The 26,823-nt window shown below is 41.5% G+C and overlaps 2 protein-coding genes across 4 annotated transcripts; one reads left to right on the top strand and one right to left on the bottom strand.

The window, feature by feature from the left end:
• The first annotated feature begins 1,224 nt into the window (after nucleotides 1-1,224).
• On the top strand, nucleotides 1,225-9,077 carry LOC133401940 (NADH dehydrogenase [ubiquinone] flavoprotein 1, mitochondrial-like). Its single transcript, XM_061675471.1, is given in 13 exon segments — nucleotides 1,225-1,249; nucleotides 2,582-2,621; nucleotides 2,825-2,865; nucleotides 3,550-3,558; nucleotides 4,312-4,387; nucleotides 4,452-4,622; nucleotides 5,086-5,269; nucleotides 5,452-5,571; nucleotides 5,573-5,642; nucleotides 6,936-7,148; nucleotides 7,225-7,318; nucleotides 7,833-7,975; nucleotides 8,053-9,077. Coding segments are annotated over 13 exon segments (1,239 nt in total). The 3' UTR covers nucleotides 8,106-9,077.
• On the bottom strand, nucleotides 8,567-26,823 carry khdc4 (KH domain containing 4, pre-mRNA splicing factor). 3 transcript variants are annotated; one of them, XM_061674577.1, is made up of 14 exons: nucleotides 26,691-26,823; nucleotides 26,261-26,441; nucleotides 24,333-24,461; nucleotides 23,732-23,811; nucleotides 23,585-23,637; nucleotides 23,311-23,489; nucleotides 21,977-22,188; nucleotides 20,477-20,537; nucleotides 20,347-20,407; nucleotides 14,693-15,012; nucleotides 12,856-13,002; nucleotides 12,333-12,442; nucleotides 10,005-10,087; nucleotides 8,567-9,414 (listed from the first exon to the last, which is right to left on the bottom strand). In XM_061674577.1, exons 1-14 carry the CDS (start codon nucleotides 26,717-26,719, stop codon nucleotides 9,191-9,193), a joined length of 1,869 nt encoding a protein of 622 aa, XP_061530561.1. In that variant the 5' UTR covers nucleotides 26,720-26,823; the 3' UTR covers nucleotides 8,567-9,190. The 3 variants fall into 3 exon arrangements, with proteins under 3 accessions (XP_061530561.1, XP_061530559.1, XP_061530560.1); XM_061674575.1 differs by having other exon boundaries at nucleotides 8,577-9,414; nucleotides 10,005-10,090; XM_061674576.1 differs by having other exon boundaries at nucleotides 8,581-9,411; nucleotides 10,005-10,090.

The following is a 26,823-nucleotide window of genomic DNA, read 5'->3' as shown; positions in this document are numbered from 1 at the left end:
TCTCAATAAATTCTAATATCTCGCAGTGCTTTCTGCAGCTACGAGTTGGCGACGTGCACACGGGTCAGTTTTCAGGTGGGAAATACGAGGGGTCCTTGCTTTACAACAGAGTTTCGTTCCTACAGAGATGATGTAACCCAAACTTTTACACGTCAGAATGTGTCATCTATCAGTAACCTACACGAATGCTGTTGTCAAGTTATAATTACAGTAAATATTTGGAGGAAAATCACATCTACGACAAATTTAAAACAATCCAATGTAGCCGCCCCCAACAAACTACAGTGATACCTTGACTTATGAGTGCCACACCTCACAAGTTTTCAGAGTCTCAAGCCATCGCTCAGCCATTTTTTTGTTTTGTTGCCATCACAAGGAAACATCGATGTTAGCTAGTTTAATATAGCCAACTTTGCTTGTTACAATGTATTGTAAAGCCCTCACAAGTGGTCAAGGATAGACACAACTGCTGGTGCACTTTCAATACCTATATTTAACAAACAGTAAGAAAACAAACGTAATAACTCTCCATGCTCATTCGCTGACACCCACGAAAATCATTGGGCCAGGCCCTGCCTTTTAAGACTACACACTCAAAAGTCACAGATACTACAGTAGACTTTGCGGATGGCGACCACAAGTGGTCAAAAATCATTGAGGCACCTTGGACATGTTAATAATGATAAATTTTCATCCATGACTCGATTAATCGATGGGATAGTCTGTAAAATACTAAATTCTAAAACTGTTCGATAGCTGCGGCTCTAGCTGTGACTTCCGCCCACAAGTAAATTGAGTTAACAGCCCAAGTTGAGGAACGGATTAAACCCATCAGTCAAGGTACCACTGTATAACATTTAGCAGTCAGCCAAGTCAACAGTCCAGTCGACTCTGGTAATTCAGTACAGTGAACCCCGCTATTTCTGAATATTAAAAATCCAAACATTTTACCCCCCTACATGTTGTGTCATGAACTATAGATGCCACAAGACAGCAGCAAAGCTCTGCTTAGGTCCAAGCTCAATTCACTTCCACGTCCTTCCTTAAAGCAATACTTTTAAAACCGTTTTTCAGTGACGAATGAATTAAAGATGAATTAGCAAATGCCGACTGAGAATATTCTGGGATCCACTGTGCTAAAAAAAAAAAATTAATAAAATATTTATAATTCTTCGTTCTTATGGTTGGTAAAGGCCGTTTCCAAGGGAAAGGCAAATATGTTACATGAGAGAGTATGATGACTTTACTGGTCAGATTTATCATGTTTTTTTTTTTCTTTTTTCACTATACAGTACATTGACACAAGTCTTTCATTTAGACAAGGCCTGCCTTTTTTTTTTTGCAACCTTTTGTGGGCATGTATTTTCTTGTCATGCTTATGTAAATTAAAAAAATAATAATAATAATTTTTGATGGTTCTGTTATTTAATGATTCAAACCTAATGATCCTCTCAGTTGGTTGTCTGTATAGGTTGGCAGTCGTCCGGTCACGATAATCAGCAAAAGTTGAATCAAGGCAACTGGACTCTTCTTGGTTGTTGTTTATCTATTTGATGGTAATATCATAGTTTAGTGTTAAGGTGAAGAGACTTGAATGTTAAGCGTGTGCGTCCTCAAAGGGTGCGTACACAATGTATATATGTACAGTACAGTTTTACGATGGTGACAGTTTGAATCTTGGTGGAATTCATTCTCGTTCTATTTCCGATGGGGAATACTTTGAACAAATTGATAGGTTCAGCTTTAAAGGTACAATATTTAAGCCTCTTAGAAAAAGTACTACATAAATAAAATGTATTGTTTTTGGTGTTATTATTGTTTGCAGGTAGCCTGTTATAAGGTAAAATTCGAAATAAATCAGTCTCCACCTAACACCAACAAGGTATTATCCCAATAAGGTACAAGTGTTTTTGTGTGCGTTGAATGGTTATCTTTTAGCCGGAAATGACAAAGAAAAGTAGCTTTAACAGTTTTCTATTAAGGTAATTAAAATGGAGGGGGAAATGCTATTTTTATTATTTGAAAAATTAATTCAGAGTTTTAGTGAATCGTTATTGTGGTAATCTTTGACCTGGAAATGACAAGAATGTGTCGGGCAAGCTTTATTTTTAACTCAGGTCCTTCAAGGATATGCTGAGAAAGAGGAATTTGTTCAAATGTATATGTAAAATATGTAGTTTATTTTAAATAATTGATTGCTTTATTGACAAAATAGTGCAATCATATATTGACAATGAACATTGAGTTTATTTAGCAAATGATTGTACAACGAAATTAATTCAAATTAAATTAAAAATTGCGATGAATAATCAAACATAAATATACGTAAATACATTCTAATTAATCAGATGTAGGAAATGACGGCTTAATTAATTCCTAATTGTTTTACTAATAATTATTTTAATTGTTAAATTCATGCAACAAATATAACAGGACTATTGATAACATAAATGTTCAGTGAGTTGTTTGCCCCCCTTGTATATGTAATGAATTATTTTTTTATTTTTTTAACCCTAATTAATAACTTTACTACTGCGTTAGGTAGGTTAGCATTTAACTGTAAGGCTTATAGAACCTTTAGTCCCAAATGCCAAACAAATAATAAAGCAGAAAGCTTTACGATATTTCTTTCTGTAAAGTCGCCATGGCCCGGAAGTGACGTCATTGCCCCTTTAACGCTATTATTTTTAATGAAGCAGAAGAAGGCGCCGTTCACTGACTTTGACTTTGGGCTTTCGGTCCTCCTTGCTTGTTGTGATCAAGTAAGTGGAATCACACGAGCACTCGTTTGAGCAGGCAATCCATGTACATTTGTCTACTCGACCCTTCAGGATGTTGAACTTCTGGACCGCTTTGAGGCGTCAAGTGACTCCGTGCGCCACCTACTGTACTGCCGCTCAGCCTCAGGTACGCACCCAAAGCAATCAAAATCATGCATTCATTATTTTTATGGCGACAGCGGGTTTGTTCAGATTTGGAACGCTTTAGTGTGCGCCACGTGTTCTTTTATTTATTTCCCCAAAAAAATTGTCCAGTATTACGAAAAGACTTCATGCCCACCTGTTTTAATTTTCTTTTATTGAACCTTATCTATCCAGAACAAAGCAATTGAGAACAGATTCTCTTTTTCAATGCTGACCGAGCTGCTGATATCAGAGTAAAATAAAGAAAACTAAATGCAAATACAAATGAATACATGTGCAACAAAGTATACAATGTGATGATCACAAACTGTACACAAAACTAAAATAATAATAATTAGAGGTGCAACAATTAATCAATTAGTCGACAAGTATTCGATTATGAAAATAATCGACAATTATTTTGAATATATATTTAGCATTTATAGAGATTATTGTTTAACTTAAAATTGCTCAAATCCTCAGAATTTCAGACTCTCAACAGTAAAATATTCTCAGATTTCTGTCACCCTCCATGAAAGCAGATTGATTATCTTTGTGGTTCACCAAAATAAGAGATTTGCAAACATCTGCTTTTACTTTGGAAAACAATGTTCAACATCTTTGCCTACTTTCTGACATGTTACAGACCAAACCGGTAACCGAATCATCATCAATTATGTTTGTGCATTTTCTGCACTGTCAATTTGAAATAATGTCCTGTTTTTCAGTAAATCCATCCTTCTATCCATTGTCTTCCGCTTATCCGAGGTCGGGTCGCGGGGGCGGCAGCCTCAGGAGGGAAGCCCAGACTTCCCTCTCCCCAGCCAGTTCCTCCAGCTCTTTCCTCCCGGTGGGACGTGCCCGGAACACCTCGCCAGGGAGGGGTCCAGGAGGCATCCTAAACTGATGACCGAGCCACCTCATCTGGCTCCTCTCAATGCGGAGGAGCAGCGGCTCTACTCTGATGACCGAGCTTCTCACCCTATCTCTAAGGGAGAGCCCGGACACCCTGCGGAAGAAACTCATTTCGGCCGCTTGTATCCGGGATCTTGTTCTTTCGGTCAGGACCCACAGCTCGTGACCATAGGTGAGGGTAGGAACGTAGATCGAGCGATAAATTGAGAGCTTAGCCTTTCGGCTTAGCTCCTTCTTTACCACAACGGACCCATACAAAGTCCGCATCACTGCAGACGCTGCACCGATCCGCCTGTCTATCTCCTGTTCCATTCTTCCCTCACTCGTAAACAAGACCCCAAGATATTTGAACTCCTCCATTTGGAGAAGGATCTCATCCCCAACCTGGAGAGGGCACTCCACCCTTTTCTGACTAAGGACCCTGGTCTCAGATTTAGAGGTGCTGATTCTCATCCCAGCCGCTTCACACTCGGCTGCGAACCGCTCCAGTGAGAGTTGAAGACCACGTTCGGTCCTCTGAGCGACAAAGATCGAATCTTCACTAACTTATACGGCCGACACGACTGGAGGTGAACACGCTGACCGCTTGGTGGCCATCCAAAAGTTGTCTCCATTGAGGTCTTGGTTCTCCAGGCTGAAAGGGGCTCTGAGGCGAGGGAACTGGTACAAGACCAAGGAGATCCTCCTCAAGGGACACGACTGGCTCATCAATGAGGTCAAGACGTCCGGCCTGAGGGGCCGAGGAGGGGCTGGCTTCCCCAGCGGCATGAAGTGGAGCTTCATGAACAAACCTGGTGATGGCAGGTAAGCGCAGCCACAAGTGGGAGGAAGCCACATACAGTGGATATAAAAAGTCTATACACCCCTGTTCAAATGGCAGGTTTTTGTGATAGAGAGAATGAGACCAAGATAAATCAAATAAAAACTATTTCCACCACTCATACGACCGAGAACCTATAGAACTCAATTGAATTTTTTATAAAACCTTTTCAAGAAGTAAAAATAAACCACTGAAAAAATGCAGTTTCACAAGTCTTATAACTGGGGATATGCCTTTGTTCAAAATTAACCAATCATGTTCAAACAAGGTGTGTGTGTGTGGGGGGGGGGAATTCCCCATATAAACGCCAACGATTGACGTGTTGTGCATTAAACAGTGGAAAACCATTTCACATAGCTTTTTTAATTTTTGATTTTGCCCAATCACTGAACAAACTGAATGATGATGATGATGATGATCCATATCTGAGCACGTTCCTGCCCATAGGCCAAAGTACTCGGTGGTGAATGCAGACGAGGGCGAGCCGGGTACGTGTAAAGACCGCGAGATCTTGCGTCACGACCCGCACAAGTTGCTGGAGGGCTGTCTGCTGGGCGGGAGAGCCATGGGCGCCCGTGCCGCGTACATCTACATCAGAGGGGAGTTCTCCAACGAGTCCTCCAATGTGCAGGTACGTGCTCACTTCATACAGACTGTACAATGGCGTGTCACTTGGGCTGTCCAAACTACGGCTCGGTTTTTACAGTACAGTAATCCCTCGTTTATCGAAAAGCTTCGGTTCTGGACCACTCACGGATTTTTACCTGTCTGGAACATAAAGGCACATAATCTTAGAAATATGTCTTGACGCAGGTGGCCATCAACGAGGCCTACAAAGCGGGGCTGATCGGAAAGGACGCGTGTGGTTCTGGGTACGACTTCGACGTGTTTGTGATGCGGGGGGCCGGCGCTTACATCTGCGGAGAAGAGACGGGCCCTCATCGAATCGCTGGAGGGCAAACGGGGAAAGCCCAGACTCAAGCCTCCTTTTCCCGCAGACGTAGGTGAGCTCAGCACATGCCGCCACCAACATCTACCCATCTATAGGTGCCATATTTGTTACCGCCGCCAAACAAAAAAGTGTGAAAGGAGAACATTTCCATCGAGGACAGTTAGCACATATTAATGAGGAAGAACTAATTGAGTCACTACAGTACTATTTTTTATTTATTTGAGTCAAGCTGGAGCCTGTCCCCCCGACCGACACTAAAAAAAGAAAAAGTACAGGCCTGTCATTGTACGCCTTACTGCTCAGTTGCCACATTTGACAGACAAATGCATTGCTCCATAAATGTTCACTGTTGTTAGAGGAATTGATCTTCTCTTTTTACTGTTTGAGTCACTGTGGAACGTCTCCCACCCTCGCCAGAATCGACAGTTCACTCGTCTTTCGTGATACGCCGTGAACCAGGAAGTAGCCTGATAACGTAAACGCAAACAAAAATATGACCACCCTCAATGAAGTCTTTTTACCATTTCAGTCACAGTGGAACCCTCCCACCCACACAAACTCTTTCGAAAATGGTACATTCCCTATCAACTTGTGTCACCATCTGGACAATGAACAAGCACTAACAGGCAAAAACAAACAGCTACAGAATTTTCTCACTTTTTGTTCCCGTTTAAATCTGAATACTTATGGCTGTGTGATATTTCAATTTTTCTTTTTTAAAAAATCTTCAAATATTTCAACAATTCCATTTTTTTTAATGTCAATATGGGGTGCTATGTGTACATTCATGAGGAAAAAAATGAACTTAAAGGATTTTAGCAAATGGCTACAATATTTAAGGGGGTCTGAATACTTTCCGTACCCACTGTATTCCCCCAGTTTAGAATTGTATGGCACAGTCTTATCACCTTACATCATGCTCCATGATCGAGGACCATAACGTGCCACACCCAGATGTGTTTTGCTTGTCAAACTTGGCTTGCCCTGACCAGCTAATCAGAGGACGGAATACTGCTGACGTCATCGAGGGTCAGCTCGCTGGCCCTGTGAGGATGAATTTGATATCGGATTGGTTAAAGACAAAAAAGGAACAGTCCAATTTCTAATATTATTTAAGTAACTACTGATTCTAGAGGACCTGAGCAGATTAGATTGACATGGCAGCACATAGGGGCGAAAATCTTATTGGACGAAAAAAAAAAAAAAAATCTGGCTGGCAGCGCAGCCAAGAGAAATGCTACAAAATGAACAGAGTAGACCGTTGGGAATAAATAAATACAATTTCATAGAACAAAATATTCGAATTTGTTCTACCACATCATGTTTGTTTGTGTTCTCTACATAGGGGTGTTCGGGTGCCCGACGACCGTTTCCAACGTGGAGACGATTGCTGTGGCACCTGACATCTGCCGCAGGGGCGGAGCTTGGTTCGCTAGCTTTGGCAGGGAGAGGAACGCCGGAACCAAGTTGTTCAACATCTCTGGTCACGTGAACACACCGTGCACCGTGGAGGAAGAGATGTCCATCCCCCTCAGGGAACTGATAGAGAGGCACGCAGGTGTATATGTGTATGTTTCTCGGTTCACCCCAACTTGGTTATTTTCCCCCACTGCCACCTTCTCATGTTGTCACAGGAGGAGTGAGGGGTGGCTGGGAGAATCTATTAGGGGTGATCCCCGGGGGGTCGTCCACTCCCATCATCCCAGGACTTGATAATATAAATGCTTGGTGAGTCAGACTAAAGACCGGAGGGAGCCACACACATACTTTGAGATTTTATTTATTTATTTTTACCTATCCTCTTTATTCATTGAAAAAGTCAACCTATTTGCTGGTTTTGTATTCGAGCCAAAGCCATGTCTAATATTAATATATTGCTTTGGCGACCTTGTGGCCAAGGAACTATGTTGAAGTGAGTGGAGGAGGTTTATTTTGTCAGGACAAAGCCTTGTCTAATAGTAAAAAAGCACTTTGTCACCATCTTGTGGCATCTATAGGTAAGAAACCTTTTGGGGGTAGATGCCAATTACTTGCGGATTTATCACTCTCTGTACTTTAGAAAACATAATAAAGCAACAGCTTGAAAACGTAAAAGAGCAGGGGAACATTGTAACATTGCTATATGATACAAACTTGAATTTAAAAACACCAAACATAATAGAATAGTCTCCATATAAAAAGGCCATTGAGCTTATCAAACAAGTGTATTTCCTTTTTTTTCTCTTTGTGAGTTGCTCCTCAGGGGTAGACTGGATGAACGCAATGATGTGGAGATTTGTAAAAGGAGAGGCAGCAATTTCCGAGATCGACATGATTTGGGAGCTGAGCAAACAGATAGGACATACCATCTGTGCTCTAGGGGATGGAACTGCTTGGCCCGTGCAGGTGAGCTCAGTCACATCACACAAAAAGTGAAGCAAAGTGAGCAAGGAAAGGTGGGATCCACATTTTCTCCTCCACAGGGACTCATACGCCATTTCCGTCCAGACATGGAGGCTCGCATCGCTCAGTATAACAACAAAAACACTCCAAGGCAGACAGAGATCATCTGAAATCAAATACAGTGATAACTTCGGAGTTGAGGAAAGTTTGGTTTAGTTCATGTCTTTCATTTATTTATTTATTTATTTTTTAAAGTTTAGTTTATGGAAGCAGACAAAGTCAAAATCATCAATACAAAATTGGCACACTCGCAAGAAGGTGCTGTAGGCCACAACTCCCGTGCAGACGCTCATGTCGGACTAACCTGCCAACCCAACTCCATCTACTGATGTCACTCACCAGGTTACGCCCTTAAAAGCACACATTCATCATACAAGTACGATAGTATGTAGAGTAATTACACCATATAAAACTAGTTTTTCTTTTCCTTCTATTTTAGGTTTTTACACAGTACAGTGCTATTTCTCTTCATTAGAAACATAACTTTTTTTGAGGGGCTGGACCAGATTAATGGCATAAAATTCATTTCAAAGGGTAAAATTGATTTGATATAGAGTAAATTAAGTTAGAAGCTTGGTCAAGACACATGAAACTTTAATACAAAAATAAACGAGTACTTCAATCCTATATAGATTGATTGAGGCTTGGTTTGTTACGACAAATTAGACCTGGAACCAGTGCAAAAGGATCGGTTTACATCAGTCTTTTTCCATCCAATACAAAAAACAAAAGTAAATACGGTTTTATTGAACAGGAACACAAAGAAAACAACCGATGCAATTTATGCCGCTTTATTTCCCAAAAAGCAACAGTGAAATTATATTTTACTACACATTAGTCCAATACAATCGTCACACACACAAAAAAGGTTTCTCCAGGAAATGAGGGTTAAGAAAGGACAATATTGATTAAATTCAAGCTGATCATCGATGTTTATTTTGTTTTCACAAAGACAATATATTCCGATATCCACTTTTTTTTTTCCCTTCAAAAATCAATTTGCCATTGCTAATGTGACAATTTAAACATCCACCACATTGCAGCGTCTGTCCTAAAAATGTTCATCTTTACACTGTACAGATGTGTAGTAAACAAGTACGCTTACTTGGGACTAAAACCAAAGCTATGAGTCATCCATGCGGAACTGGTGTGAAACTTTCAGGGCGCCATCCAGAAGGGCATAGACTGCTGCTGCGGCTGCTTTTTAGCCCGAGGGGGCGGCGGGGGTGGGCAGCGGTACCCCTGTATCCAGTCTAAGGAGGTAGTAGGGGAGCCCCCGGGGTTACCTGAGGCTTTGGCGCTCGGGTGGTCTTCCTCCTCGTCAGACGAGTCGCCAGCGTACGCTACCAAGCCTGTTTTTAGCCTTTTCCCTGCAGGCTCTGCTAGAAGGAAGGGGGAGGACACACATTTGGGAGGGTGGTGGAGTGGGGTGGGGTGGGGGGAAGACAAGAAAAAACAGCAACAACAACAAAAAATGGCAGCAACAATTCAACACAATCCAAATTGGAAGAAACAGATTAGTTCAGCGGAGGATGGTAGGGCCATCCCAGAGCCGCCATTGGTCGGTGGGGGGCGTCCAATGGAGCAGCAGGACGGCGTCACGTGACAAGTCATCATCAACCCCCACCCCCAGAGATGACATGGAAGAGAGGAAAAACAAGAGAAAAAAGAGAAAACACAAAAACAGGAGAGACTCTCGTTAGTGAGGGAGGCCCACGCTGCATACTGATGATGTCATCAGAACGGGACAAGACACTGGATAAATGGTTCCACTTGAACTACTAGGAGGTTTTTAAGTCACGGCGGCAGAATCCTGGAAGAGTCACCAAAAGCATCAACTCTTTGTTTGCGTCAGCGGATCCACTGGAGACATTTTAGTTTAAGTCTACGTAGATTCCTGGGTGGACAAATTCCACTTTTCCTGACGGTGGATTTGGACACAGGATTTGTCAATGTGACATAATAGACTTACCCACAGGGCCTTGTGGTTGCCGCCTCTCCTCCATCTTGGGTCTCACGCCATTTACGGCCAACAGTGGTGGAGGCATTAGCTGCCTACTGAAGAAGAAAACAAACACTAAAAAAAAAAAAACTAAACATTTGTTTTGATACTGATCAAATAAAAAATTACAGCAGTGATTCTATAACTAATGGTACAGTGGCTTAAACAACTATATTTGTCAGGTACAGCTCAAGTTCTATTTAACTAAAGTACAATACATTTTAATTTCATATTTTTGGTTTGTTTTTAAATATGTATTAATTGTAATACATTTTAATTGAATCAATATGCAAGTACAGTTTTGTATTTTCCAGTATTTAAGCCAAGTGGTATGTTTATGGTCATGATGACCAAAGTAATTTAGGTGGTATTTAGTGTAAAATGTTTGTGAACCAGAGACAAACCTCAATTGTTGGCAATGTTACAAAGAAAAAAAATTACACGGGTGTTAAAAGTGTGAATGCTATGAGTAAAGGAATAATTTCAAAATATAAAAATAAAAATACTAAAATAAAAACAGGCATGAAAATTTGTAAATTAGTAATTGCGTGGTGTAAAAAAAAAAAAAAAAGGTAAAATACGGTTTAATATCTTTAGTAGAGAATCGATGATACACTAAAATTAGTGCAACGTGTCATGTTACATTAAACTATGGCAATTAAGGGCATTTGTGTTGTAACAAAAGTGATTGTATAATATGATTAAAGAAAAATTAGGGTGACGTTAATTAAAATTATGTAAATTATAGGTATTTAGAATTATGTTAAAATATTTGAATTTTTTTTTTTTTTTTAAGTACAAAATCTACATATCACCAGCCTAATAGCATAATTGCCCATGTCATTTTTAACTTATTGTCCCAATATCAATCAAAATACCAATGTGCTTGCTAAAACTTCATTTTTCTTTTTCCTTTATGTCTGTGTAGCTTGTCCGTTATTCAGGTCATGGTAATCCGGAAAGGTTGAATCAAGGCAACAGGACTCTTCCTGTTGGTCAAATTTGTTGCATGTTCTCCCCCCCGTTTTCATTTTTAAAAATTAATTAGGCAATTAGGTTAACAATGTAGTGAAAGTATACAGTACAGCAATCCCCCTTAAACATACACATCTTTGGTGTAAAATGTTTACAATGAGTTCAAAAAGTGTGTTTATATTGGTTTCAATGTGATTACAGTGTGTACGAGTGTTATTTTAAGACTTAAACTTGAAAACAAACGGTTCTATTTTTTATTCCATTATCCATCCATCTTTTGCTCATCCGGGGTCAGGACACAGGGGCAGGGCTTCCCTTTCTCTTCGATTATAGATATGCAATACTATGGTCACCAAACAGGATCCCCTCGGCTGCACTTAGAAATTCTGTCCATAAAAGTTATGAACAGAATCGGTGACAAAGGACTGCCTTGGCTGAGTGCAACCTCTCAATGGAAACGAATCTGACTTTCTACCGGCAATGCGAATCAAACACTGACAATCGTCGTACAGGGACCGGACAGCCCTTATTAAGGGGTCCGGTACCCCATACTCCCAGAGCACCTCCCGAGGGATATGGTCGAATACCTTCTCCAAGTCCACAAAGCACATGTAGACTGATTGGGCGAACTCCCATGCACCCTCAAAGACTCTGCTGAGGGTGTAGAGCTGGTCCACCTTTCCACGGCCAGAATTAAAACCACACTGCTCCTCCTTAATCTGAGATTCAACTTCCTGACAGAACCTCTGAATAGACCTTACCGTTACTATTACATATTTCCGATACATTTTATGCTCGCAAATTCTTTTGTGTTCAAATATATGTTAAAATGTTAAAAAAGTGTTTTTTTTTTTTTATTAAGTATAAATGTGCTTATGCATGTGGGAGCAGTATTTTAAGGCTTAAAACTATAACAAATTCAGATTTTCACTGGTGGGTCTGGAGTAACCCGTGGGAAGAATGGGGGATCACTGTACTGTTTAAAATAAATTTTTAAAAAAAATTAAAAAGAAAAACTTACAAAAACTGGAATGGCACACAAAACATACAGTTAAAAAACATCACGATCAAGTGTAAAATATAACAAGGTGAAAAAAGGAAAAGAGTGGATAGTTAAAAATTAAATAGATTTAAAAAATGCTGGATTTAAAGCTGTTAAAAAATGATTAACTAAAGGTAAATGACTCATAAAAATAGAGGAAAATAGAGCCTAATCTAAGACTGGTAATATCTGTACGAGTGGTAATATCTGTACGAGTATATTAAAGAATGACCAATTATGGTAAGAGTGTGAGAAATTATTTCCAGCAGAGCTCTGCGTACCCGTCCCTCTCACTCGGCAGGTCGGAGGAAATCGACGTTGGGGGTCCTGCAGTCTCGGGGCTGCCAGCGGAGTAGCCTGCACCTAAATTAGTCATATGAATGGGTCCATGCTATGAGCAGAAAGACACACAGGCGCCATTAGCAGACATCCTCGACTTGACTCTACTGGCCATAGTATCAAGTGTCACTTTTCTTTCCCCCCGACATTATTGCTTACCGCGTGTGACCAACATTTTCCCAGGACGCGATTTAAGACACTTTCAGCCCATCACAGAATATATGTAAATATTTTTTGTTCTTCATGTAACTAAGCAAGCACAATAAAAGGAACTCACAAGCCATGCTTTTTAAACCAACATGCATGTAGAAGTAAACGGTGAGCAAATTTAAGCAGTTCTAATTGTTCCTACAGAGCAGAGAGAATATATTATTGTCAGCACTGTTAGATGTTCTCTTTGGCTGCCATGTTCATGCCAAGGTAAAAAAAAAAAAAAAGAAAGAAAGAAATTTGTACGTTACTCACCTGATAGCCAAGGAGACCACTGTCATACTCATCGGGCACTTCCTCTGTGAAACGTCTTTTCTGCGCCGGATTGGCCGACATTGATGGAGGAGGCGGAGCTTTGGGTGGCGCCACAGCCGAAGGAACATAGGTCATGGGAGGAACCATCTGCACAGAGAGAAGGAACACACTGTTGAACAAGTTTGGCCACAAATACATGTTGTGTTTCAGTATTCTTGTGGTACATTTGTTCTACACTTAAGTATTACACAGTATGTATTATTTATCTTGGGAATGTCTGAGTATTTTAATAGATAGTAACTCCAGCCATCCATTTTCTGTACCGCTTATCCTCATTAGGGTCACGGGCATGCTGGAGCCTATCCCAGCTATCTTTGCGCGAGAGGCGGGGTACACCCTGAAGTGGTCTCCAGCCAATCACAGACATTCTCAGGATTTTTAAGGGGACATCAGAATTCATGGTTCCCTTTACCACAGCAGGTCTTCAGGTCCTGAAGAAATAAAATATCCCCGGACCATCACACTACCACCACCACATTTTACTGTTCCTATGATGTTCTTTTTCTGAAATGCGAAGTTACTCTTTCGTCAGATGAAATGGGACACACACCTTACAAAAAGTTCAACTTTTGTCTCGTCAGACCCCAGGGTATTTTCCCAAAGGTTTTGGGGATCATCAAGATGTCCTCTAGAAAAACTGAGAAGAGCCTTAAGGCCTCTTTATACTCACGCAGACAGCGACCGCGCTGACGTCACTATGGCTGTCCCGCGCGTAGTTTGCCTTTATACTCGAGCGCAACCCACGCGCGCAGTTTTGACAATGTACTGTAGTTCACCTCCAAGTCGGGGGTGTCGCTACGGTTGGTATTGGCTAGGACACCACAGGGTGGAGTTTGCGCAGCATTTCTTTGGCCATTTGGTAGCCGTTTTTACTTTCCTTTCAGTAACAAGGAACAAAGCAATAACAATGGCGACCGTGGAACAGTGTCTGCTAGAACAAACAGACCTAGATGACCAGATGATACCTTTAATTATGCTGCAAAATCGATCGATAAGGCGGCGGCGTAGATGTTATATAGAACCAAGGGGCACGCTGAATAAGTCATCACAGCATGTGACTAAAATGGCTGTGTGACCGCGGGAGTATAAAGAGGCCTTTAATGTTCTTTTTGCCTAGCAGTGGATTTCATCTTGGAACCCCGCCGTGCATGCCATTTTTGCCCACTCTTTTTTTTTTTAATAGTGAATTAATGAACACTGACTGACCTTAACTGAGGTAAGTGAGGCCTGCAGTTCTTTTGATGTTATTGTGGGGTCTTTTGTGACTTCTTGGATGAGTCGTCCCTGCGCTCTTAGGGTAATTTTTGTTTTCACCATTTGTGGATCACGGCTCTCACTGTGGTTGGTTGGAGTACCGAAGCTTTAGAAATGGCTTTCTAACCTTTTACCAAACTGTTATAGCTCAATTACGTTCTCTCTCATCTGTTCCTGAATTTGAAATTAGAATTGAACTCTGTTATGATAAACCACAGTTATGTTTTAACGGGGGTGGACAATCACTTTTTATTTATTTATTTATTTATTAATTTTTTATTTTTTATTTTTATTTATTTTATTTTTTTTTACAAAGGGCCACGTAGGTTTGAATTTTCTTCCCTCCTTTAATAATAAAAACTATTTAAAAAGTACATTTTGAGTTTACTTGTGTTGTCTTTGACTAATATTTACCTTTGCTTGGCTGATGGGAAACATTAAGTGTGACAAACATGCAAAAAAATAAGAAATCAGGAAGGTGGCACGCACGTGCGCTAACACACACACGCGCGCGAATATGTACCTGAACCACAGAAGCTGGAGCAGGAGGAAGGACGGGTGGCGGAAGAGGTGCCGGAAGAGGAGCATTAACAGGAGGCGCTGGACAAAGAGGCGGAGCCAGATTCGGAGGCGGTGGAGGCGGCAGTGGAGCAGGTGGGAACTGAGGCAGGGCAACTTTGGGTGGCGCAGGTGGAAGCATGGGAGGGGGCACAGAGAAGGCCATAGGTGGGGGATGATGCTGTGGCGGGGGCACTGGCATGGGGTAGCCTGGCTGGAAGTCAGCTGGGGGGTAGTATGTGGGTTGCGGGGGCATCCCGTTCACCACTGGCGGCGGTGCAAAGCCTGGAAGGAGGAGAGTGTCAGACTTTCAGGCTTACTCCATTTAAAATGCTAAGGGATGCAATAAATGATTATTTAGGTAACTAAAATTGCTCTTTTGTGCCGAAGCCAAAGCCATGTCAATATGATGTTATGTTTTGGCACCATTTTTGTGCCGATGAAATATGTTGAAGTGAGGGGAGAAGCTTCTACTATACAAGCAAAATCCCTGTCTAATAGAAAAGTGTTGCTTTGCTGCCATCTTGTGGCATCTACATCAGCTAAAATAAGTATTTAACAAGTCACCATTTGTCTCACTAAATATATTTCCAAAGGTGCTATTGACATGAAAAATTCACCAGATGTTGGGAACAACCCAAGCAATCCGTACATACAAAGAAAGGAGAAAAAATAAGCTCAGAAATTAAGTTGTGTGTAATAATGTGAAATGACACAGGGGAAAAGAACTGAACACGCCAACTGGTATTTATTTAATAGTTTGTACAAAAGCTATTAAATACTTCGTACAAAAGCCTTTGTTTGCAATGACATCTTCAAGACGCCTCCTGTATGGAGAAACTAGTCGCATGCATTGCTCGTGTGATTTTGGCCCATTCCTCCACACAAGCAGTCTTCAAACCTTGAAGGTTTTGTGGGCTTCTTTCATGGACCTTGAGTTTCAGTTCTCTCCATAGATTTTCAATTGGATTCAAGTCAGATGATTGGCTGGGCCATTCTAGCAGCTTTTTTTCCCCTTTTCTTTTAAACCAGTTGAGAGATTCCTTGGCAATATGTTTTGGATTATTATCCTGCTGAAATGTCCACCCTTGTTTCATTTTCATCCTCCTCCGAGATGGCAGCAGATTTTTGACAAGAATGTCTCAGTACATTTGTCTATTCATGCTTCCTTCAATAATGTGAAGTTTACTGGTACCATTTGCTGAAAAGCAGCCCCATACCATCATATTCCCACCTCCGCACTTCACTGTTGGTATGGTGTTTTTAGGGTGATGTGCAGTACCATTTCCTCCTCCAAACGTGGTGCGCACTATGGCGTCCATGCAGTTCAATTTTGCTCTCATCAGACCTCCCAGTATTTAGCTTGTCCAAATACTCTTCAGCAAACTTTAAACGAGCTTTGACACGCTTTTTCTTTTCAGCAATGGGGTCTTGCATGGTTGAGCGTGCATACAGGCCATGGTAGCGGAGTGCATTACTCACTGTTTTCCTTGTGACAACAGTACCTGTCAATTCCAGGTCTTTCTGAAGCTCTCCACAGGTGGTCCGTTGGCTCTTGGACAACTCTTCTGATTATTCTTTGCACTCCTCTATCAGAAATCTTGCGAGGAGCACATGATGGAGGCAAATTTATGGTAGTATGATCGGCTTTCCACTTACGTATTATGACTAAAACCGTGCTCATTGGAACATTCAGAAGCTTAGTAACCAATGCCATCGTTATGTTTTGCAACAATTACTTTGCGATGGTCTTGAGAAAGCTCTTTGCTCCTACCAATCATGAGATGTGCCTTGACTCACACCTTGGCAATGAGACCTTTTTTGTAAGCCATCAATTGGGACTGAACTAGCTGATATTAATTTGCATTGATAAGTGGCTGGATTGCTGTTTTGATTATTGATAGAGTTTAGGTGTTGTCTTGGCTTTTCAGGACTTTTTGAACCTCCCTTTCTTCATGTGTTCAATACTTTTTCCCTGTGTCATTTCACATTATTCCACACAACTTTATTTCTGATCTTATTTGTTCTACAACCCCAATTCCAATGAAGTTGGGACATTGCTTGCTGAAATAAACAGGGGCGTCCATGAAAAAGACGTTGCTTAGATGGCAGCATATGTTTCTCCAAAACCTGTATGTACCTTTCAGCATTAATGGTGCCTTCACAGATGTGTAAGTTACCCATGCCATTGGCACTAACACAGCCCCATACCATCACAGATGCTGGCTTTTGAACTTTCCGTCCATAACAGTCTGGTTGGTTCTTTTCCTCTTTGGCCCGGAGGACACGACGTCCACAATTTCCAAAAACAATTTGAAATGTAGACTCGTCGGACCACAGAACACGTTTCCACTTTGCATCAGTCCATCTTAGATGGGCTCGGGCCCAGAGAAGCCGGCGGCGTTTCTGGGTGTTGTTGATAAATGGCTTTTGCTTTGCATAGTAGAGTTTCAAGTCTCCCTTATGGATGTAGCGCCAAACTGTATTTACTGACATTGGTTTTCTGAAGTGTTCCTGAGCCCATCAATCCTTTACACATTGATGTCGGATTTTGATGCAATTCCGCCTGAGGGATTGCAGGTCACGGGCAGTCAATGTTGATTTTCGGCCTTGTCGCTTACATGCAGTGATTTCTCCAGATTCTCTGAACCTTTTGATATTATAGACCGTAGATGATGAAATCCCTAAATTCCTTGCAATTGTACGTTGAAGAACATTGTCCTTAAACTGTTCGACTATTTTCTCACGCACTTATTCACAGAGGTGAACCTCGCCCCATATTTGCTTGTGAATGACTGAGCAATTCAGGGCAGCTCCTTTTATACCCAATCATGGCACCCACCTGTTCCCAATTAGCCTGCTCACCTGTGAGATGTTCCAAACAGGTGTTTGATGAAGCATTCCTCAACTTTCTCAGTCTTTTTTGTCTACTGTCCCAGCTTTTTTGGAACTTGTTGCAGCCATAAAATTCAAAGTTAATGATTCTTTGCTAAAAACAATAAAGTTTATCAGTTTGAGCATTAAATAAATGCTAAATAAAACAAATAATGTAGCCCTATGGGGGGGCACAAGCCAGTCCAAACTGTAGGCCGGTCCCAAGCCCGGATAAATGCAAAGAGTTGCGTCAGGAAGGGCATCCGGCTTAAAAGTTTGCCAAACAAATATGAGCGTTCATCCAAAGAATTCCATACCGGATTGGTCGTGGCCCGGGTTAACAACGTCCGCCCCCGCCCCAGGGCGCCGGTGGAAATTCAGCTACTGTGGGTCGAAGTTGAAGAAGAGGTGGAAAGCGGGTTCTCTGGCAGAAAGAAAAGAGGAAACCACAGAGCCTAGAACTGAATGTGGGGACTTTGAATGTTGGGACTATGACAGGAAAATCTCAGGAGTTGGTTGACATGATGATTAGGAGAAAGGTTGATATATTGTGTGTCCAGGAGACCAGGTGGAAAGGCAGTCTCCAAAGTGTTCTGTAAATTGACTGCCTGTTGTACTAGAGCGGCTCCAACTACCGGAGACAAATTCCTTGTGTGTTTTGGACATACTTGGCAAATAAAGATGATTCTGAGTAAGGCTAGAAGTTTAGGGGCAGGGTTTAAATTATTTTACCATGGTGTAGATGGGAAGAGAAATGGAGTCGGGGTTATTTTAAAAGAAGAGTTGGCTAAGAATGTCTTGGAGGTGAAAAGAGTATCAGATCGAGTGATGAGGCTGAAACTTGAAATTGAGGGTGTTATGTATAATGTGATTAGTGGCTATGCCCCACAGGTAGGATGCAACCTAGAGGTGAAAGAGAAATTCTGGAAGGAGCTAGACGAAGTAGTTCTGAGCATCCCAGACAGAGAGAGTCGTGATTGGTGCAGATTGTAATGGACATGTTGGTGAAGGAAATAGGGGTGATGAAGAAGTGATGGTTAAGTACGGCATCCAGGAAAAGAACTTGGAGGGACAGATGGTGGTAGACTTTGCAAAAAGGATGCAAATGGCTGTAGTGAACACTTTTTTTCCAGAAGAGAAGAACATAGGGTGACCTACAAGAGCAAAGTTTAGTTTATAAAACAGTGGTGACGCCAGCCATGATGTACGGATGAGAGACAGTGGCACTGAAAGACAACAGGAAGCAGAGCTGGAGGTGGCAGAAATGAAGATGTTGAGGTTCGCTCTAGGAGTGACCAGGTTGGATAAAATTAGAAGCCAAGGTTTGATGTTTTGGAGACAAAGTTAGAGAGCAGATTTCGATGGTTTGGACACATCCAGAGGAGACCTAGTGAGTATATTGGTAGCAGGATGATGAGGATGGAGCTGCCAGGAAAGAGAGCTAGAGGAAGACCAAAGAGAAGGTTAAATGGATGTCGTGAGGGAAGACATGAGGGCAGTTGGTGTTCGAGAGGAGGATGCAGGACACCGGCTTACATGGAAAAGGATGATGCGCTGTGGCGACCCCTAAAGGGACAAGCCGAAAGGAAAAGAAGCTTGAACATTAAATATCTTGTCTTTGTAGTGTATTCAATAAAATATAGGTTGAACATGATTTGCAAATCATTGTATTCTGTTTTTATTTGTTTAACACAATGTCCAACTTCATTGGAATTGTGATTGTATTTTCTTTGTATGTGTGGATTATTTGGGTTGTTCCCAACATCTGGTGAAAATTCCATGTCAATAGCATCTTTGGAAATATATTTAGTGAGAAAAATGGTGACGCGTTGAATACTTATTTCAGCCGCTGTATAGGCAATTATACCTTTTGGGGGGGTTGTAAATTTACAGAGGCAGGGCTTGGTCGTCATTACTATACATTATTTGTATGAGAAACACAACTAGCCCATAAATATAAAACAATCAGATGAAAAAACAGTAAGTACAGCAGTATCTGAGCGCGCTTTCTTGTGACCACGTATTCCTATGTTACAGGTTGTTGGTAACCGTGAAAGGTCATATGTTGGGACCATGTAAACTGAAAACCTGCTGTATTTGACATGATACTTGATGTCCAACTTGGATAGTGCAACCTCCAAATTAAAACACAATGAGTGCAGGTGGCATAAGAACACATCTTGAACTTTATGGTTATGTCTGTATGTACTCTTTTACAAATTGTATGCTCAAAATGGCAGCTATTCTATAAAATCAATTTGTGCATGTACTTTTGAGGGCATAGTGACCATCTGCCTCACAGTTCGGAGACTCTGGCTCACTTGTGACCATAATGAGCAAGCACTACATAAAATGGATGGATGAATGTCTTTTTGATTTAGTAAATGTACTGCCTCATGTTTTACTGAAAAAAACAGATGCTTTCCAATGTCAAAATAAGTTTCATGTCCAGTTTTACAGTTCTCATCACAATTCCCTCTCACTCCTGTGTGGTGGTATCCCAAAAAACACAAACAGGCTATAGTAAAAGTAATACACACTTGAAGTTAATAGGCACTTAGTTGTGAATTAGGTTATACACGAAAGGTTTGAACTCCAAGTTTGAGTGTTTTTTTTTTTTTTGGGTGATATTTTTCCAGAAAAAGATGGTTGACCTCCAAATTGTATCACTTTGGGGAATTCTACTGTGGAGGTTCCACTGTAGACAAAATGAAGACATTCTTGAATCCCACTTTGTACATGTACCTTGTTGTGATGGCATCACTGAGTTCATTTGAGTGAGAAAGCGAGAATACTCTGCATGGACCTACAGAGAGAAGACAAATCCTCATAGTGCTGATGATGACATACAAAAGTGGTTGAAGGTGCTACTTACAGTCTGTAGCAGGTTTTGACACAATATTTTCGCTGCTGCAAGACCTTCTGGTTTGGGATGGCTGGAGAGGAACAATGGAAACATAGTAAGGTATAACTACTTTGCACTAGACTTCACACCTATTTTATCGGCCTGATCGGTATCGGCCGATAATTAGCATTTTATGCTGATCGGCTTTAATGTCATAATTCGCCGATCCGATCAATGACGTCATTGATCGGCTCCGCAAAAGACATTTACTCCGCGTCGCCATCGTGCACAGTATATTCGAATGCAAAAGCTCGTTTATTTTTAGCCTTGTCGCGTGTCTTTTGACGTAGTAGTGCAAATATCTGATGGCCAATGAAGTCATTAATTAATTAATAAAAAAAATAAAATAAAAAAAAAATCCCCAGCGGTGTGGAACAGACAACACGTCTGACACAGACAACACGTATTGCGCGGATCAGACTACAAGACACATTTGCTCTTTCACGATTGCACAATGTCAGACTATCCATCCATCCATTTTCTGAGCCGCTTCTCCTCACTAGGGTCGCGGGCGTGCTGGAGCCGATCCCAGTTGTCATCGGGCAGGAGGCAGGATACACCCTGAACTGGTTGCCAGCCAATCGCAGGGCACATAGAAACAAAGAACCATTCGCACTCTCAGTCATGCCTACGGGCAATTTAGAGTCTCCAATTAATGCATGTTTTTGGGATGTGGGAGGAAACGCAGAAAGTGCCCGGAGAAAACCCACGCAGGCACGGGGAGAACATGCAAACTCCACACAGGCGGGGACGGGGATTGAACCCCACACCTCAGAACTGTGAGGCTGACGCTCTAACCAGTCGGCCACCGTGCCGCCCAATGTCTGACTACTACAATAAAATCTTGTATTCCGATACCACCGCATCCTGTTTTTTACGATCATTGGCTTTATCTTGTCAACTCAAATGCGACCGGATACACTCGTTACTGTGGGGACGACACCACGAGTGGATCAGCCAACTGTATTTGGCGACGACAACATGAGTGGATCGACCGACTGTATTATAAGAACAAAATGGGGAAAAACGTGTGTTGGTGGTCACCGGTGCTCAGGACAGGACAGGAGAGGACATTCGATTAAGGCTTGCTTGAGGTATGTTCCCGTACTTTTAATACGATACGGCTGGCAAGCAGGCAACAAAACGTTATGTAGCCTAGCAAGCTAGTGGTAGCACGGACGGTTGTACGTAAACATGCCGCCGTTCTGTCGAATCATGCTCTAAAGTTTCGGTGTGGGTGAAGTAATTTAAGTAATTAAATAAGTCTGCGGTCTTAAAAAAATAAAAATTCATACATGAAAAAATATGCATCTCCTGACAGTTTCATCCCTCTCTGGCTCCATCTAATGCCTCTCATTTAATTTTAAACTAGACAAACAAAATGACAAACTCAATATATAGGGCACAATATAGCGGACAGAGAGAGACTCCGTACACAGAAAACGTCTTATGGCCTGGAGCGACCTTCACCTGATGTAGATGTACATGGGCTCAAAGGCCTCTCTTCCAGACGTAGGCTCCAGACAGCCTGAGCCTTTTCCTCTGAGGAAGACTTTGGCTCCAGTCTCACCCTGGATGTGCTGCAGGTACGAACAGCCGGGACCCTCCACCCGCTCTTTGACCACAAAGCCCAGGATGGCGTGCTCCAGGCCCACAAAGATCTTATCTTGAACGTAGTGCATCTGTCAAAACATTCCACACGGACAATTACAACATCCACTTGTAAAAGCCAAACCTCTTATTAAGTGAAATGTATTTACAGTAGAACCTCCAAAATTAGTTAAAAAAACTACTGGTACACTGGCTCCCTCTAATGGTATACAAAAAATGTTAATAATTATTTTATTTTTTTTTAAACCTGAAATACAAACAAACCTACAGGAAGTCCTCGAGTTATAACACACTCAACCTACGATGTTTCGACTTTACGACGCCCATGCACCATAGTGTTTCTGCTTAGCTAGTGCATAGTGCTTGTCTGTGTTTGGGCGCCGTATCTTTGCCTTTTTCGCCCTCCTTTTTTTACACTCAGCAGTAATGGTAAGTACAGCATCTTATTTTTTTATTTTAATGTATTTTAGTTTCTTTATACGAAGTTTTAAACTTTTCTGCTACGGTCACCTGACCGTGGTCGGGAGGCACAGGGGTTAACTCCCTTCTCTCGTTGCACAGCTGAGCTGGGTGGCGGCAACAATAAAGGCAAGAAGCAACAATTTGCTGCTTTAATGGCTTTATTAGCTCCTCTGCACATTCACCGTCAACGGGTCCTTTGCTAATCGCTACTCTTCCCCGGTCGCCGTCACTTCACTTGCTACTGTACACATTCTTACCTGCGCGCACTCCATCCTCCTTCGCAGTGCCGTCTCACTCACACATCGATGCACACGCCCACACACACAGAGGTTGCTGTCACAATCACGTGGGACAATACCCGTAACAGTAGTATTTCAAAGTAAATATCGACTTTAACGGTGAAATCCGACTTGCGCGTAAATTCGGGTTACGTCGCCAGCGTAGGAACGGAACTCGTTCGTAAATCGAGGACTTCCTGTATTAGAATGAAACTTGTAGCTATGCATACAGCCAGATTAAATAAATTAAAAAAAAATAAGACAACATTTTTGATTGTTTGATTGTTAATTTCTTAGTTCTACTGTACTTTATTATACAGTGGTTAACTTCTCTATTCTTGCATGATGGTTAGAAATGCAAAAATGTGAATTAAAGTCAACCAGGGTTACAAAAGCAAGACTGTACTTTGTAGCTTCCAATGTGTGTTTTAGATTCAAAGATGGCCGTCTTACTCCAGACTGGAAGTGCGGTTTGTGGTGCATCATTGGTGGCAGCGAGGATGGAGGTGCTTGCTGATAAACTGTCACTGTGGGTGCGGTGGCGGAGGAAAAGGATGAGGACACTGACGACGAGGCGGTGGCAGCTTTCACAACCCCATTGGTGATGATTTCCTTGATCTTGTTTACAGCTCCTGAAAGTGCAACGTAACAGATGCATCAAAATCATTAGTCGCTGACAAAAAAAAAAGAAAAAACAAAGACATTACAAGGATGACCGAGTACTAACGGTCCACAAGCTCCCGCGTCTGTCCTTGAACGTGCAGATAAAGAGGACGATCCCTGAGAGGAAACAGCACAGAGGTCATGTTAAGACATAAAAATAAAAAACATAATGAGCAACTTAAGATGGCTCAAGAGGGACAAGTCAAGTCACCCCGGTGGCGCTTTGCCTTTCTCCTCTCCAGTCATGTAGCGTCCTCTGGTGGACACGGCAGCACTGCTCACTTTACTGATCTAGACAGAAAAAAAGATCATCACTACTTAAAACTGAATTTTCCAAATACTATCAGAAGCATTGACCTACATTTACAACATAAAATCATGAAATCACATAAATTAATTCCCAAAAGTCTAGTCGGCGATTTGACTTCAAATGTATTAGAACAATCAGATTTCAAATTCGTCCTCGCAGGGCCAGAGCGCTGGCCCTTGATGATGTCAGCATTAATCCGTCCTCTGATTGGTTGGTCAGAGCAAGCCAAGTTTGACTAGCAAAACACATCTGTTGCGACATAAACTCAATAATATAGCTAATAATCACCTCATCGCTGGTGAGTATGATGTATTTTATTTAAACATTGTATGTGGTCCTAATGACGTACACTTCACTGTTGTGTGCTGTCATATTGAGTTTTTGGAGTATTGATGGTTTATATAATTGTGATGTGATAGTGGTGGTATTAGGAGGTGCATTACGTTGCGCATATCCCGAGATTTCATAACGTAATCATTGAATAAAGGTCATTCATACTGACCTCATCCTGCGTCTGCCCTCGCGTCAAGAGATTCCGGCATGTGATCGGGACGTCATTGATTTCGACCTCCGCCACCACTAGGTCGTCTTTAGCCTTGGCTGGCACCTGAGGCTTCCCGATGCCCATAGCCTGTGAGGGACGGGGGAACAAATGGACAAGTACAGTGATACCTCGAGGGTTAAATTCATGTAAAATGCTGTTAACGTACACATTTTGACATCGGCATATAATGCGAGCTAGACTTAATTTCAGCCAGCGTTAAAAGCTGTAACAAAATGTAGCATTTGGAAAATACTAAAGCTCAGTCAGAATGATACTGTTATTAATTTAAAACTATGTTTATTGCTTTGGTTACACTGCATTTAGTTCCATAAGGGGGGGGGGGGGGGGTTACAGTTACAGTGGTATGTTGCCCATGAGGTTTTTTTGCGTTACGAGTTGTCGCTTGGTGTATTTTTTTAAAGGGCTTTTTTGAGGTAATTTTACTTACGAGCTAGCTTCAGCTACGCCGCTGCTCGAGTTAAGTGAAAATAAAGGCGCAATTAACATACTGTAAAGCCCTTGCAAGTGGACAAGGAGAGCCACAGACACCGATGCACTTTCACCTGTTTATTGATGGGCCACACAGTCAATCACACAAATATAGAATGAGAACACGCGTAAGGAACTGCTATAGGCAACAGCTCACGCCCAGAAGCTCATAAGCAGACTAGCCAGCAAACCCAAGTTCAACTGCAGATATAATTCAAAAGGCCACACTGCTAAAAGGCACACATCAAACACTCAAATACAGTAATCCCATACTATTCATGGGGTATTGAGACAACCGCAACTAGCAAAAAACTTGAAGCACTTTTCGTATGTTTGTCTCTCACTCGAGAACGCGAGATGTTTCACTTCAACAGAGTTCCTCGGCACTAAGACAAGGCTTGTGCCGCTATCTTGTTGTATCACAGGGTGTTTCAGAAAGCATAAAAACAGCAAACAGGCTAGTTTAATGATGGAGCAAAGGGTTAAAAAAAAAAATCTGCAAAAATATGAATTTGCAGGGAATCGTGAATAGGCGGGCAATACAGTAATTATTTATATATTATACAAAGTTTATATCTTTACATTTTCCCTTAATATGTTTTGGAGCTGTAAGTAACAATGTTTTAATAATCAATTAATCTGTCCATTATTTTGTCAATTAATAGATGAGTCGGATAATTTTTTAAATTTCCATCCTTTTATTAAAAAACGGGATATTTCAAATTGACAAAATTCACGAACATAAATTGATTATGATTCATTTACTGGTTTTGTCCGTAAAATGTCAGAAAATAGGGCAAAATGTTGATCATTATTTACCAAAGTAAAAGCAGATGTTTGCAAATGTCTTCTTTTGATTAAAGATAATCAGTCCACTATCATGAAAGACGACAGCAATCAGAACATTTACTGTTGAGATGCTGAAATTCAGAGGATTTGGACAATTTTAATTCAAACAAGGTCTCTGCACGATTAAACAATGATCAAAATATTTGAATAATTTGATAATTGATTAGTTGTTGATCAATCGTGTAAATGGTGCACCTCTAGTGTATTTTACTATTTTATACAAGCGCTATTTTGCTTTCGTAAAGACGTCACAAACAGTGTTTTTTTGGGAGCATTGTAACATATTAATGGCATTTCAACAGGGAAACTTGATTTGCCATCTAAATTACCACGTTCACGTTTTTCACAGAGCAAATTTAACCTTAGAGTCAAGAAACCACGGCACAACAACTACCTCTCAGTATGACCCACAGCAGTTCTGAACAACTGCAAACTACAACCACAACAATAACATATTGGTAAATAACTTCACGCACCATTCATTTACTAACGCAAGTGTCGCAGGATACAATACCCGAACATATATACCTTGCAGCAGTGTCGTTTACCTTCTCAATGGGTCCCGATGTGCCTATCTGCGAGGGCTTGAGTTTGCCCTTGGACACCAGCATGGCATTAATCTTGGCAGCCACGGCGGCGGCGGCGTCCAGAGCCCCCGTGGGTGCAGCCTCAGCCTCCCCCGGGCCTCCAGTGCTTGGACCCGGCTGGTCCCACTTGCTAGCGCGGCGGCTAGGAAGACAACACATGATATGTACTCATTAACAGTCAGTGTATGGATATTATTTGACCTTGCAGCGTTAAAAAATATTGCCACGAGCATAGTGTTAAGTACCGTTTTAAGAGACGTATGATATTTAGTGTTTGTTTAAAATGTGGCTAACTACAAAGAGCTAATACGCAGCCAGTCCTCCATGATTATATAAATATCGATGAATGTACGGCGGCCAAAATATTATTACCACACGAACGCTGACTCACCCGCCGTTTTGACCTCCACCAAATGACATATATGTCCTAAAAAGTCTTTCGCTTTGTGGAAATACACGCAGGGAGCCTCTTTGCCTATATTTAGCCCACCTATGATACTAGCTTACGCGGCTAAGCTAAGCAA

Source organism: Phycodurus eques, chromosome 4, assembly GCF_024500275.1.
Source record: "Phycodurus eques isolate BA_2022a chromosome 4, UOR_Pequ_1.1, whole genome shotgun sequence".
In the NCBI taxonomy this organism is placed as follows: domain Eukaryota; kingdom Metazoa; phylum Chordata; class Actinopteri; order Syngnathiformes; family Syngnathidae; genus Phycodurus; species Phycodurus eques.
Note: the sequence above shows the minus strand (reverse complement) of the source record. Positions and strands in the feature narration are given on the sequence as shown.

Coding starts and splice junctions, on each gene's coding strand:
- khdc4 (XM_061674575.1), bottom strand. CDS start 26,719: ATGTCATTTGGTGGAGGTCAAAACGGCGG. Junction 15,013..20,346: donor AGTGATGCCATCACAACAAG/GTACATGTACAA, acceptor TCCTCCTTCCAG/GCTTTGCACCGCCGCCAGTG. Junction 10,091..12,332: donor CTGCCGAGTGAGAGGGACGG/GTACGCAGAGCT, acceptor TTTCTTCTTCAG/TAGGCAGCTAATGCCTCCAC.